Consider the following 15167-nt stretch of genomic DNA (forward strand, 5'->3'; position numbering starts at 1 on the left):
ATAACTCTACAAGGAAGAAGATACCATTGTTGTCCACATCTTCATTTGCAGATAAGAAAATAAAAGCAGGGAGATTGAATAACTTAAATACAAATCGAACATTGTAACTTCAGTATTTATACTCAACCACCTATAGCCTACCACCACAACCAACCTACACAGACAACTGAAAATCAAGTGGATATTCTTATAGATGTAAAGAGGACCCATTCTGGCTATTCTGACTGAAAACCAATGACAGAACCTGTGGAGAGGAACTGTTGTGCTGTCTTAATAATCATCAACTCACAGGTTTGAGCAAAAGCATCTCAACAAAACTCAAAAACTAGGTTTGAGAAAAATGTTTTTCTAGATGCAGACATGAAGGCCATTTATTAGTGCCACTAGGAAACATACCCACAGTTTTCTTTTCAATAAATCGATTCTACTTTCAATTTTCTCACTTCCCATGCAGAGAAGAATCAAAGTAATAGTATAAATGAGACAAAATAATTCCAGGTACCATTTTGTAGTTACCCAATATTGAGATTATCTTTAAGGACTATAATTTGGTGCCTATGCTGAACAATAGGTCCCTTAGACACAAAAATAGGATGATCATGGGACTCAATATATCCAGTCGCAAACAACTGAAGCAATATTTTTGAATGATTGCTGTTGAGCAATCTAGTTCTCCTTATGAACAAAGAAACTTTATTTCCTGTCGAAAAGGATTAATGGTTTACTACTAGTTACTAGTTGATGTGGTACTTAAGTTTCCTCAGGGCTAAGGACTGGGCAGGCTTCTAGCACTATTCCAAGCCAATCATGGCAAAGTCATCCTTTTCATGAAAGGGTCTAACCAATAAGAAGAAACCTAAGATTTGGGGCTGAAAGCTAAGTGCCCCATATATGCCTATGTGATCCTGAAGTTAGTTCCACTTCCTCAGAAGAAGGCAACTGGGTGGTAAGTGAAGCATTTCTGGGCTGAGGGGAAAAAATCACAATACTGTGTCACAAAGTAGATTGTGAAGACTGGTGTAAAAGATGTCAAGGGCTGTGAGGAGAAGTGAGAGGCTCTAAAAAACTAAAAAGAAAACAGCTTCACTTAGAATTTCACCTGGAAAAGGTTTTTGAGAGTATAAGTTGGAATTTTGAGAGTTTAATTTATTTCTTTTATTCAAAGAAATAAGTTTTAATAATTTCATAAGACAGGCAATTTTTGGGTTATATTTATCTCATCTTTCTAGAACTTTCTTTGAAAAATCAAGTGTTAAGATATCAGCAAAGATATTCTAAAGAAAGCATTTTAAGTATGAGTATTTATGGCTCATACTGTGGAATTGTGAAAATTATTTTTTGGTCTGTTTATCTTGTAGTCAAATATAAACCTCTCAATTACTGAGTATATTTCTTTAAAGGAAGTCAGTTCAGCATGATTATTTTGTCTAAGTAAGCATATAACTTTGTTGAGGGCTATGACTTATTTCCTTTTCCCAAATACTCATTTTTTTTAAGTTTCCATAATAGCATTTATGAAAAAACACAAACATATGATCAAATGAAACATTTGAAGACTAGTAAAATTTCTAAGAATTTATAGAGACATCATCTTGACAGGTTGTATTTTTTAAATTCACATTCTAAAATGTAATTTTTTACTTGTTGCATAGGTAAAAATATTTCTGGAACAATTTTATTACTTGAATATGTACAGATTTTTATAAGCTAGCTAAAATGCATTTTTAGAAGTTTTCATTTTTGTGTCATATAGTATATATTCTTATCAATCATGAAATACTTTATAGTTTTAGCATTTAATACTTTCAGTGAACTATGTTTCAGGCTAAGAATATTCTCATCTATTCTTACTGTACTCAACTGGAAGATTTATATCTTTTCTAAAAGTCGTACTAACTCCAAGTACACAAAACCCAAGCAAATACTAACATTTTAATGGCTCCATTGGAAATTGTTTGCTGAAGCAAGTCCCTGTTATTTATTATAGGATTTAATTGCTCAGGTGACTAAGTAATTTTTAGTGAAATGAATTTAAAATTATGTGTCTTGTAAAAGAAAACAATTCTCTCATGCTCCAACCCTACTTAAATATATTTATATCACTTGGAACGGGTTTAATTTTCTTTTCCAATGACAGCTCTGAAGATCATTTTGAAGATTATATAAGAAACATTGTATATCAAGCACATATTTATTGAGTTCATCTTGAGCAAAAGCCAGGAGATCCCTAATGTAACCACATTAGTGTTTGTTTTGAGACAGAAATATATAGACTCTTTTTAACAACTATAAAGAAGATAGCTTAATCCAAAAAAATCCATTTTGGAAGATGTCACTGAACACCTCTTCCAGCGTATTTCTGGATTCAGTGCCTAGTAATACCAATCGCTTTCAAGTGAATATCATAAATGAGAGTCATGACAACAGTGCGGCTGTGAGTGACAATACTGACCCTCCACATTATGAAGAGACCTCTTTTGGGGATGAAGTCCAGAACAGATTGAGAATCAGCTTTAGGCCTGGGAATCAGGAGTGCTATGACAATTTCCTCCAAAATGGAGAAACTACAAGAACAGATACCAGTTTTCATGCCTATGATTCTCACACAAACACATACTACCTACAAACCTTTGGCCACAACACCATGGATGCGGTTCCCAAAATTGAGTACTATCGAAATACTGGCAGTGTCAGTGGGCCCAAGGTCAACCGACCCAGCTTGCTGGAGATCCATGAGCAACTTGCAAAGGTAAGTTTGAAGGTCATGTCCTGCCTTATTCAATCCTCCAGGTCATTTCCTCCTCTTTAATAACAGTCAAATGGAGATGTCTAGTCTAAACCATCCATCTTACTTACACAACTGCCCCTAGTTCTTAAGAAAAAGAAAATACACACACACACACACACACACACACACACACACACAAAAACTGCCTCACATCACTTACTGACTTGGGATAGAGAAATACAAAATCAACTCTGAAAGTTAGGCAGTATGTCACGTCTTGCTTACAATTTTAGTTACTCAGTTTGCAACTGGTTAAGCATGTCAACTGAATACAAGCTGATTCCACCTTAGTATAAATACCACCACTGCAATTGTTTGTTTTTTAAAAAAATCACTGTGCTTTTTGTAGTTAATACTGTGGGTGCCAGCTTTTGGTGTGTATGAGTACTTTTTTACATTCCTTAAAGAAAGAACAGATATGTATAAGATGTAGCATTTATCCCCTCCTTTTCATAACTTTGCCTGAGGCTCCCAAACACACCTACAGGTAAAAATAACTAGATTTAAGTACGGAAGCAGCAGAAGTGGCTAAAGTTTTCATTATTTAAGGACTATAACCAGGGTTTCCAAAGATGCTAGAAATATGAAACAGCACTTTCTCTAATCCTATAACATATCATTTAGAAGCTTAGTAGATTTTTTTCTATAACTTGCTCTGAGATATGTTGATAGACTTTATCATACTGCTCCTCTGTTACACAGCTTGCAGTGAATATCCTTCTTTGTGGAACACAGTTACTGTCTAAGAAGAATAATTAGATATCATATTCAAATGTGTTTTACTTTTGCCCATGTTTTGAGGAGAAGAAAAAATAATGGAATGTTCCTGTCCTGTTCATTTATTCATTCAATAATTTTTTAATTAAATGATTTACCTAATCCAGAGATTCTAGAAATACTGCTCTCAGAAAAGATTTTAGTAAAAGATTGCAGGAATATTGCTCTCAAAGAATATCTAGTTAAGGGTCACTTTCTTTTAGTTTCTATTTTTCTTTCTTTCCAAAGGAAACACATCTCCAGTGCTTACTCCCTGGGCTGCTTAGACCCTGTCTCTGGGTCCTGTGTCTTCCCAAGGAGGAACCTGTGTTCTTGACTCTGCTCCCTCATCTTCTCACCTCATCAAATCTTATTTGCCCTGCGTACCATGTCAATAACACTCTGCTAAATGGATGGTTTCTTCATAGACCTAAGGTTTAGATTTTATCTGACATATTTGGTGCTTTAATCAAAAGAAGTTACCAGTGTGGCTATTTGAGACAAAATGACAGCCCATGGAGATTTTTGAAGAGGGAGATAATTTGAAACTTCGGACAAATCAGACAAGATGTCACTTTCTTTTTCTAAATGACAGCAGAGGAAAGGAAACCACTAGAGAGAGAAAAGGGAAAAGGAAAAATCAGTTGATAGGAAGGGCACAAAGAGCTTCTAAGATGTGGAAGGATCAGAAGGAGAATTTAGGGCATTAAAGCAATTTATGTGAAGAAGTAAAATGAATCAAAGTCCTCCAAAGAAAGACCTGAAATTCTATCCCACCTCATTAAACGTAAGTTTTAAAGCTGCCTCCTTCATTAAAATTGGCATCAGAATGTAAATATTCCCATTCATTCTTTTCCCCAGTTTGTAACAAAAGAAAATAAGGTTTTAATCCCAATTCAAAAGGAAATGGAATAAATTTAAATTGTTTTTAGGATTCTCATTCCAGAAGAGAAAAAAGTAGCTTATTTATCATTTCTAAAACCATGGCTTATGTAAATCTTTAGGAGAGAAATCTCTGAAGGACTATTTCTTTAGCAAGCCATCTGAATAGTCACACAGTAGGAGTGTTAGAGCTGCCTTTGGCAGATTTGATAGCTATCTGGGATATCTTAACAGTTTTGAGGGTAAGAACTTTACTTTCACTTAAAACAGTTTTCCTCCTCAGATACAAAGGAAAGTTAAATAGAGTAAAAATTAGGTTTCACCTCCATGCCCTGAATCACTTTGAACAAGTAGAATAAAAAGTTACTCTTTTTATGAGCTTGATCCTCACTTACTTAGCTAGGGTACTTCTTGATTAAATCATGTGGAAGTATCCACACAGTCAAATTGGGAGTAAAATTCAAATGTGACCACAGGCACTGAACTGCAGGCTGGACCAATCCTGCTGTTGCTGAAGTGGTATGGACCAGTCTGCCTCTCTGTGTATTCTGTTTCTGTGCTGTTTTGCCACAGCAAACGAACAGTGTGGTCTTTCATGTATTTCTTTCTTCCCTGTTAGTGAGTTTGATTCAACTCTTCACCCTGTTTTCTCCTCCCTCAAATAAGAGATGAATACCTGCAATGTATTGTACCTATGCTGCCCCTCCTTAGCATTTTTACAGTAGTTCCTCAAATCACAACAAGAACTGGTTAATAGAATAATTATTATACAATAATGCTCAGACTCTTCACAAGTTAACATAAATAATAGTGTTTACTTAAATCATTTGAAAGCAGAAAGCAACTACTATACCAGAAGTTGGGTAATATTTTTTGTACCGACGATTGCAACATTTTTAACAGCCATATAGCAACAGTGCATTCATACTGAGAGGAATAATATATTTAGTAAGGAAACCGGCTGGATTTTTTTTTTTTTTTTTTGCAAATCCTGATTAAAATTTCAAAGTCAGAAAAAAATTTTGTGACAAAGGTTGTCCTAATAGGTGAAAGGAAAAATAGAGTTGAAAGACATTAAGTCTCTGCCTTAAGTGAAACCCTAGCAGTGATAGATATTGACAGAATTTGTAATCCCAACGATCTGAGATTGTAGTTGAAGAAATCCTTTTCATTTTCTCTGTAGTAAAGAGTAAAATGCTTATACTGGTGACTATAAATTATAGATTCTTGAAAACTCTAGTTAAAAACAGAGGAAATAAACAAAGACCCTCTCCCTTACTTGTTCAGCAATATTGTGTAAGCTACATAATTTGAATTTATCTTGCAAAATATTTGTGAATATTAGTCTATATGCATACAAAGCCTAGCACACTGATTATAATGGGTAGGAACTCAATACATAGCTATTGATTATGGTAATTTTTATACTAGCTTTTTATTTAAAACATAAAATATACATGGATAAAATGTTTTAGCAAGTACTAAAAATACATGTAATGAAATGTCTTTCATCTAATACAAATCTTTGTTATTTTTAGTGAAATTATTATTGACAGTTTCTTATAAATCCTTCCAGAAATTTTCTAAGCCTATGCAAACATATACATGTGTCTGTAAATATTCCTATTCCTGTCTATCTAACTTTCTGTCTTTTTACAAACACATATTAGGACATATTTTACATTACTCTGTATTCTGAAATTTTTATCAAACAATATATCTTGAAAATCTTTCTATATCAAAATATATATAGTGATTATTTGACATCTGGAAAAAATTAAGCTGGTGTTATTACTTTGTAAAGAGAATTTTGCTTTTAGTATCCGGCGTAATTCTTGTGGCCACCTTTTCATACATAATTTATAGCTGCAGGCTAACCAAACTAAAACTTCTGTTTAGCTGAACTAACCACCATTATTGCTAGTGTTTCAGAAAAACACAATTATGATAGATTCGGGAAAATTTATAGCCTTTCTGTCAAAGCCCTGTGTTCTGTTGTTATTGAAATAAAATATGAAGAGTATGAAGTACCATAATAGTCAGAATTAATGTATTACTCTTAAGGAAGCCAACTGTATAGAAACTGATCCATATCAAAACCAATAGAATGCTTTCACATTTGGAACATCAGGTTGTTTCCAACTAAAAGAAATTTTCAAATAAAAGCACTAAGATTAGCTATGGCTTAATAATAACCAACTTTTTTATTGATAATTTTCTATGTGCCAGACACTGTATCACACTTGAAAAATTCTCATTTACAAGTGCCCCTCAAAGTAAGTGCTATTACTGTTGCTATTTTATAGATGGTAAAAGTTTCAAATGTTAGAAGAGCAAACAAAGACTTAGAGAAGTCAATAAATCACCATGATCTAAACACCAACATCTGGTTGGAGGTGTGGTTCAAGCTTACCTAGTAAGAACAAGGACTTGGGTTTATTCCACCTCACCCCAAAAAAGCCAAGGTCACATGGCTGAAAGTCAATCCATGTCCGCATGACTTCACAGGCCATACTCTTCATCACTTGCCATCCTCAGTCTACTCTCCCATGGCATGTTACACTGACTTCCTGAGTAAACTATACAGAATGGTAGAACCAGACCAAGGAAGAAACTCTCACCTCAGTCATGATGAGTTAAGCAGGAACTCCAAATTTCATTTCTTGTTTCTGAGATAGTACTGGAGTATGTTTATTGAATTGATTATAAATCTGAAGAATTTTCATTGTTGTCATTAAAAGCATTTATTAGGACAGTTATTTACAATAGCTGCTACATAAAGTGAGTTAAAGAGATTTGACTTTTATACTCCAAAATTTTATGAAAAAAATCAAATGATATTTTTGTGGATAAAAATAAAGAACAGGTAGTCAAGTTAACAAACATTAAGCCCATAAATCAGTGTCATAAATGCTTAGACTAACAACAAACATACAAATACTTTCTCTGGAAAATAATTTTTTCTAAAGTCTTTCACAGTTCAACTTTGGAACTTCAACATTCAAATTAGGAATATCCAAAATTAGGTCTGATCACTAACAACAGACAAATAAAATAGACCTTAAAATTGAAACGCTATGTGCCTTAAAAGTCAGTGATGACCAGAAGTCACCTCTAAAATTTTTCTTGGAATGAAACTGTTACTAAGGCCTCCTTCTGATACTTGGTAGAGGTTTTTGGTAGCCAACGCCACTTACCCTGGGAACTCATGCTAATAAAAAAATCTGTGAGAAAAAACCAAAAACTTGGATTAATATCCCATTATAAGAGGTTAAGAAATTGAAGGTGAATGCTTGGAAAATATTAAGAACCTTTCAATTTTCTTTTCATATGCTAGCTTATTCTACATAGCTAAATTTTGGGCTAAATTATCAAAAACTCAAGTCAATTTGTATATGAGATGTATGTTTTCAAATACAGTAAAAATGTTATGATTATAAATTATGACTATGGGTGATGATGTATAGGCATAATTTGAAGCAACTTAAAATAAGAAAAAAAGCCCTCTCATTTAAAATATAACCTTTTATTACAAAAGGGTAGAAAATGTACATTCATAATAACTTTGGTCACTAAGTAATGAAAATATAGTTAGAATCATGTTTTTCATCCTGAAATGAGCCTTAGGAATCATCTGGTTCTTACTGGAATTGGTTTTTAAATAATCCAGTGGGAGCAGTGAGAGGTTTAGGAAGGTTAAGGAGGGCCTTAAGTTGATAATTGTTAAAGCTGAGTTATGTTTGTTTGTTTTGGTGGGACTGGGATTTGAACTCAGGGCCTCACTCTTGCTAGGTAGGCACTTTGCCACTTGAATCACTCCACCAGCAAAGCTGAGTTTTGGGTATGTGAAATTTATACTATTCTCTCTACTTTTGCACATGTTTGAATATTTCAATGATGAAACAAAAATTTGAAGCAATGAAGAGATCACCCCAGCCTCCATATTATGGAACTGTTTTTCAATGGTGGCCTAAGATTTCTATCACCCTGAGGTTAAAGACTCAAAACTTGAGAGCATGAATAAGTAGCCAATATTATCTAGTTGGAGCTTAAATAATAAATGTATTTACTTTCCTCTGTTTTGATAATATCAACAAAGGCTTGTGTTATTTTAGGAGGTCTGACAAATCACATTACACATTAAATAATGTCTTATCATTAAAAAGAACTCATTAGGAATTTGCTCCTAAGACTGCATTTGATTGAAGCTTTACTTGTTTATTGATATTTATCAAACAGTCTTTATTTATTTAAATGCACTTTATTTCACCTTCTCTGCATTCTTAATGCACAGGTAAAATCCTTAGTAAATAATTATTCCCTGAAGCTATGTAATTTGTGATGTATTTATGGAAGGTTATGGGTCATCATTTATGGTAATAGAATGTGAACAAATTAATTCAAAGTATGATGGAAAAAAAACTGGTTTCAGGAAGCAATCATAAAATTTTTAGTCTTTGAGACCTTAGTCTCAAGTACATGAACTAGGAGTCTGCAAACCGTGGTCTGTAGCTAACAGGCATCCAGTTCTCACAAATCCTCAATTCAATGTCATGTCCAGTATTTTGATGGTACATTGAGTTTATTATTGTTCTGACTTACAAAAGAGTCATTTATTAAAGAGTGAAATCAAGGTTTGCTTTTCCATGTCAGAACAGGAAGGTGACCAACACTGAAAAATGATTTTGCCTTAGAGTAAACTACATCTGGTAAGATTTTTCAGAAAACTCTTGGATTTATTCTCACTGGTAGTATCCAAGAAAAGTTAAGGTTCTTGCTGGAGAACACATCCTGAATTAATTGAACAGCTAAAGTCTGTGTTTATTAGGTGCAGGACTTTTCAGCTCCTATTACAGTAAGCAATGGAAATGGCCTCTGGACTTGTAAACTTACTATCAGACTTTATTAGTCAAAAAAAGAAGTACACATTCAAAGTTCCCCACCCCCAACCCCCTTCATGGTGTAAATATATTTTAAACTTTTAAATACTAACACGTTGTACATTGTTACTTAAAAGAGAGTTGAAGAGTTGAACACCCTACGTTGACTCTATTTTTGAATAATTTATAAAACAATTGCTTTTATGACTTCTATATGGGTGGTTTCTCTGCCATGCCCTAATAGAATATTCGTTTTGCATCATATTGTAAAGTCCTAGTGAAAAATTAAAGAACCATTAAACTGTGACCAGGAAGAGCATTCATCAGAAAGAATTGTTCATTTAAGGACAAATTATAAACATCCTATTCATTCTTTATTCTACTTTGTAGGGTATTTTAAGAGTCACTGATATTCTCATTAATCTAGACCTAAGGGTCACAGTCACCATTGGACTTCATCAGAGACCAGAGTAATTTCCTGGACAAGACCTTCAAATTCTGGTTTTATCAGAAAACATAGGTTTTATTCCCAAGACTGTCTTTAAAAGTGACTAAGGCTGTGTGTCATGGAACCTTCTCCTAATTCAGCCAAAGTAAATTGCTTTCTGCATGAATGAGTAGTTGCTGAAGATATGGCTCCAGGAACCTTAATTATCTAGACTATTGACAATGTTTATAAAATGTTTTTCTCAGATTAAGTCAAATGAATGAATCCCCTAATTAATCTCTTCAACACTCATGTACATTTTAATACATCCCTTATTGATTATGTTTCAGTTATGAGAAATAAATTACATTAGACCTATTCCATTACCTTATGTTTGTAGAAACTAAGAGAGAAAAAAAACCCTGACTTTTTATTTGACTTAAAAATAATAACAAAAAAAAAGTTTCATTCATCTGCAGTTGTGCAGATCTGTGCCATCCATTATGGTGGTCATCAACCCCATGTGGCTATTGAGCATATGAAATGTGGCAGTCTACACTGAGATTGCTGTCAGTGGAAAATATGTATCAGATTTCAAAGATTTACTATGTAAAATAACTTACTTATTCTGATTACCTGTTAAATAAAAATATTTTATATAGCTTCTACTAAGTTAAATACAGTATTAAAATACTCTCTGACTCAGTTTCATTTTACAAGGAGAGATAACACTACTGCTAACAAATATTTATATTACAAATATTAGAAATATGATTTACTACATGGTTAAATACATTTTTAAAATTTCAGAGTCCATATGTAAATCCAATTGTTTCTCTGTTTTTTTTTTTTTAATTCTTTAAAAAGTAACTACTAATGGCTGGCTGTATAGCTGAGTGGTACTGCATGTGCTTAGTGTGCTCTAGCCCTGGATTCAATCCCCAGCACCAAAAATAAACTGAAAAATAAATAAAAAGTAGTAGTACTAGAAGATATAGAATTACATACATGACTTTTATTTGTAGCTGATCTAAATCACCAGTTTCTATCTTGCCAGATCAGCCTCAATTTCTTTGGACTTTGTTTATCCATATCTTATATTGGTATGACTATATGAAGTCAGCTTTCAATTTCTGTGTAGGTAGGGATTGGGGATGTATAAGAATGAGATATTCCTTAAATAATTCAAAACTAAAGCTTGAATTTAGTTTCAATATCTTCTGTTGCTCAATTTTTCCCCCAATGCTGTCAGAACATAGTAGGATGAGCTGGCTTAAAAATCATTCACGCCAATCCCATTTCAGAAAGGGAAAAAAAATGTGCATGTTCAAGTCTTCTTAGCTAGTGATATCAGAATAAATCATCCTAGGCTTAAACAAATTTAGAACAATTTAATAAGATAAAGTCATTCTTTAAGAAAGATAATTAAGAGCTGAGTTGAAAGGACTTCCCCTACTGGTTTCAAAGCCCAAGAAAGAAAAGACTGCTTTGGGGAGCTCAGGGAGATATAGTTTACTGCCTAAAAGAGCCAGGTAGGTGCTAGAAAGGAGGAATGAAGAAGGTGTATCTTCTTCATTATTCATTTCAAGTAATTGAAAATCATATCTAGAAGCAAAATGAGACATTGAAAAATATTCTTGACTTGAAAGAAAAAGATGTATTTCTCTCCCCACCCCCCATTAAACTCAAAGACTATCATATCAAGAAGGAAGGTCATTTTCAAAATTAGGCCACAGGAGGAAAGAAAAACTAAAAAAAAAAAAAAAAAAAAACAACTCCTTCTTTATACTACTTAATTTTTTTTCTAGTCAACAAATCTTTCTGGTAGTCAGATGAAAGACCTCCTACCTTCTCCACAATTTGCATGCAAGGAAATGCTGAACTCATAAGAAACTTCTCCTACAAGAACAGTATTCTTGTGGTCATACAGTACCTTTAAACATTTGTAGAATATTTTAAGCTGCTTTGTTTTGTTTTTTTTAAAGAAAACATTTCAGTGTGTTTTTTTTTATTGAATCTTCCTAAAGACTTTCTGAGGTGAGTGAATTGAGTAGAGAAGCTTATTTTGCTTTTTGTTTTGTTTTGCTTTGTTTTATTGAGACTTGGTCTCACTATGTAGCCCATGCCAGCCTGGAACTTGTAATCCTCCTCCCTCAGCCTCCCAGGTTTTAGGATTACAGGCATGCATCATTGTGCCTACCTGAGAAGTTTTGTCTTTATTATTTTAGTTGAATAAAATGAAGAATGAGGAAAGAATTCCAGATACTCTGTATTATTAGGAAAGTTATTTTTCTTGTCTTTTTAACATGCCCTCTAAAAGACCCTCTTTCACTCTTGCTGGGCTTTCCTTCCTTGCATCCCTTCTTTCTTTTGTTGTTTTTATGTTTTAAACTTATTTACATGTGACCACTTTCACCAAAGTTCATATCCTCATTAGTGGAAGAACTGCCCAGGTTCTACCCAACAGCCCTGCAGCCTTAGCCATGCCTAAAAACCCACTCATGAAAGGACCCCATCAGCATCCCAGGGGGGAAAGAAAAGAGGAGGAGGAAAGAGGGGAGGAGGGGGGGGATAGAAGAGAGGGGGAGAAGGAAAGGGGTGGAGGGCAGAAAAAGAGAGCACTCTGCCCCAAAAGCATTATTTTACTAACATAGCCAGAATATGTTTTTTGTTTTGTCTAGAGTTTCATCATATCGGTTCTTTTGATTTGCCTCTGAAAGTTTTATGGAACCATTTGCTGACCAGCTACCATGTTTTTGCTCTCTGTAAAAATGCAGAATGTGACAGTGGCTCCTGGTTCAGCTGACAGGGTTGCTAATGGTGATGGGATGTCCAGTGATGAACAAGCTGAAAACAAGGAAGAAGAAGACACATCTGGTGTTGTGAAGTTTGGATGGGTGAAAGGTGTGCTGGTGAGAAAACTGTGTTTACAAGTGAAATCTACCCATTCAATGACCTAGTGGGTTGAATTAGCAAGGCCTGGACATTAGAGTTACAAAGACAATTGGGATTTGCCCTGCTATCACTTGTCCTGTCTCTTTTCAATGCCCCTTTTACCCACAGGTTAGATGCATGCTGAACATCTGGGGAGTCATGCTGTTTATTCGCCTCTCCTGGATTGTTGGAGAAGCTGGGATTGGTAAGCATTTTCCCCTCCTAAATAATTTTTGATGTAAGTTATAAACTCAATAAGCAACTTGACTCCACCAGTAGTGCTGCATGGGAGATGAGGGTCACAGAAATAACTTACAGCTGAGCACATTTTACTTTACCTCTTTGATGATGTTTGTCAGAGGAAAGGTGAGGAGTTAACTCCAGGGAGGCGGGAGTTTTCCAGTTTGTCAAGCAGGTGAATGATCGAGTAAATAGTTCCATTTTTTGACAGAGTTTAAAGTGTACAGGTATTTAAAAGCATATTCACATTAGATAATAATCATATTTGGGGATAGATTGACATTTGCTCTTTATTAGCTGCAGAGTTTCCCTCTTGGGATGATAGTCAAAACTTCACTAAGCAAAAATAACCTGTGGGAACATTAGAGAAAATATGACCTTTTTAATAAAAATGTTAAATTGCTGAACATTTTCCAAAGGAAATAATTGTGCAACTTTTAGTTACCAGCAGTAAGAATACAAAGGTTAATAAAACATTACCAGATATAAGGTTAAAATGATAGATGAAAGGACTAAGAAAATATATATAACTAACTTTTTTTCTAAATGGAAAAATGAAAGGCATTGAAGTATTCTATCAGTGATTGATAGTATTCTATGAGTGATTAATGCTTTTAAATGTTACATTCCATTTTAAATATTATTTCCTTTGTTAAGTCTTTTTCATTGAGAGTGTACTAGTAAAATCTATATGAAAAACTCACTTGATTTTTCCCAAAGTTCCTGATTTTTATGTGATAAAAGCAATGCACTGTTCTATATATATGCAAAATACATTATGGGTTCATTTTTGAGGGATAATTTATAAATCATTAGTATCAAGAACAGAAGTGCAGAGATGTCTTCAGACTCTACTCCAGAAGGTATCTCAATTCATGTTTAAAAAGTAGTGAGTGATTATTTATTGACTTCACTTCTCAAAACCATTCAAAACCACCAGAAGACAACTCAAAAAAGAAAGGGCCAAACTGTAAATTGAAAAAACGAGAACCAGTTCCCATAGTTTTTCCATGTTTCATGTTTGGCAACTGCCACTCCTGACAAAGGGCTGCTTGCCGGTTTTATGATGCATGTCAAATGAATGCACACAGCCACAGGGGCAAAATAAGTACATGCCGGTCCATGGAAAATCTGCATCTTAATATTGCCAAGGTTTTGCTCTAGGGTTTCATGCAAGATTAAGTTTCTAAGGGCAGTTTAGTAACTTATTGAGATCATCAAGAAGCTTTACTTTGGAGGTGTGAGAATTGCCAAGGGCAAGAGTAATTCTTTTTAATGCAACTTATTTAACACCCATATGTTTGGGCAATAATCTGAACTTTAATCAGATCTTACATTACTCTTCATCATCAACCCAGTTTCAAATTGTGTTTCATCACAAAATCGTAAAATATGAAGAATACGGTCTTCTGCTAAACCGATTATTATACTTTCAGACATTAGTGTTGTTTTAATAAGGATATTTTATTTTAGCTTCTTCAATAAAATGAGAAGTCACATATCAGAAACCAGTAGAGTTCTACCTACTGGTTTAGTGAATTTTCCTTTGGAGGTTTGTGAGTTTTGTCCCTACCTTCCTTCTTTCCTTCCTTCTTTCCCTCCTTTCATTTTCAGAAAATAGATTTTAGTGGTAGTAGAAATTTCTTATCAACATTAGTCAATTTTTCTGTGAACCTAAAGTTGAATAGCTCAGGTTACCATTTGCTTCCATTTGGGTTTTCTGTATTGGGATAGAAAAGAAACACATACAAGTACTTTCTTCCTGCCTTGAGGTCATTTGGAGAAGAACCTTGCACGCTTTTTTTTTCAGACTCTTGGAATAAAGCCAGAGGGCATCTAGAAACAGAAGTAACAGTAGCTATAGCCCATGGGTAGCCATTTTGATGCTAGCATTTGGGTGGCCTTATTCTTAAAAGTGAATTGCACAGTGAGCTGATAATGCAGTCTAGTTGTCTTGGAGACCTGGGCTGGGGCAAGATGGTTTCAAATAAACTTAACTATCAGGCAGGGAAGATGGGTGTGAAAAGCAGGTATGACCTGAAGCAAGTCACTTAAACTCTGTGAGTTTCGCGTTTCAGCTAAAAACTAGGGAGGCTTTATTAATTCTTTCCCAATAAATTATTTGACGATAAAGCGAAAGAACCTTGCTGAGCAGGCAGACACAAGTTGAGAGAGGCTGAGGGTAGCTTAGTCATTCATTGAACGATGCGTAAGAATTATCGGAGAAGTTAGGTTCAGAAAACTGCAGAATCCCAGGATT

The 15167-nt window shown here is 34.3% G+C and overlaps 1 protein-coding gene across 3 annotated transcripts in view; it reads left to right on the forward strand.

Annotated features, from left to right (window-relative positions):
• The first annotated feature begins 793 nt into the window (after positions 1–793).
• Slc12a1 (solute carrier family 12 member 1) overlaps positions 794–15167 on the forward strand; it is an 87410-nt gene continuing 73036 nt past the window's right edge. For all 3 annotated transcript variants that reach the window (XM_074065889.1, XM_020160547.2, XM_020160545.2), the window contains exons 1-4: positions 794–946; positions 2138–2749; positions 12511–12645; positions 12797–12872. In XM_074065889.1, the coding sequence (XP_073921990.1) occupies positions 2330–2749; positions 12511–12645; positions 12797–12872 (631 nt within the window). In that variant the 5' untranslated portion in view covers positions 794–946; positions 2138–2329. The remainder of the gene's footprint in view (positions 947–2137; positions 2750–12510; positions 12646–12796; positions 12873–15167) is intronic.

This window comes from Castor canadensis, chromosome 2, assembly GCF_047511655.1.
Source record: "Castor canadensis chromosome 2, mCasCan1.hap1v2, whole genome shotgun sequence".
In the NCBI taxonomy this organism is placed as follows: Eukaryota; Metazoa; Chordata; class Mammalia; order Rodentia; family Castoridae; genus Castor; species Castor canadensis.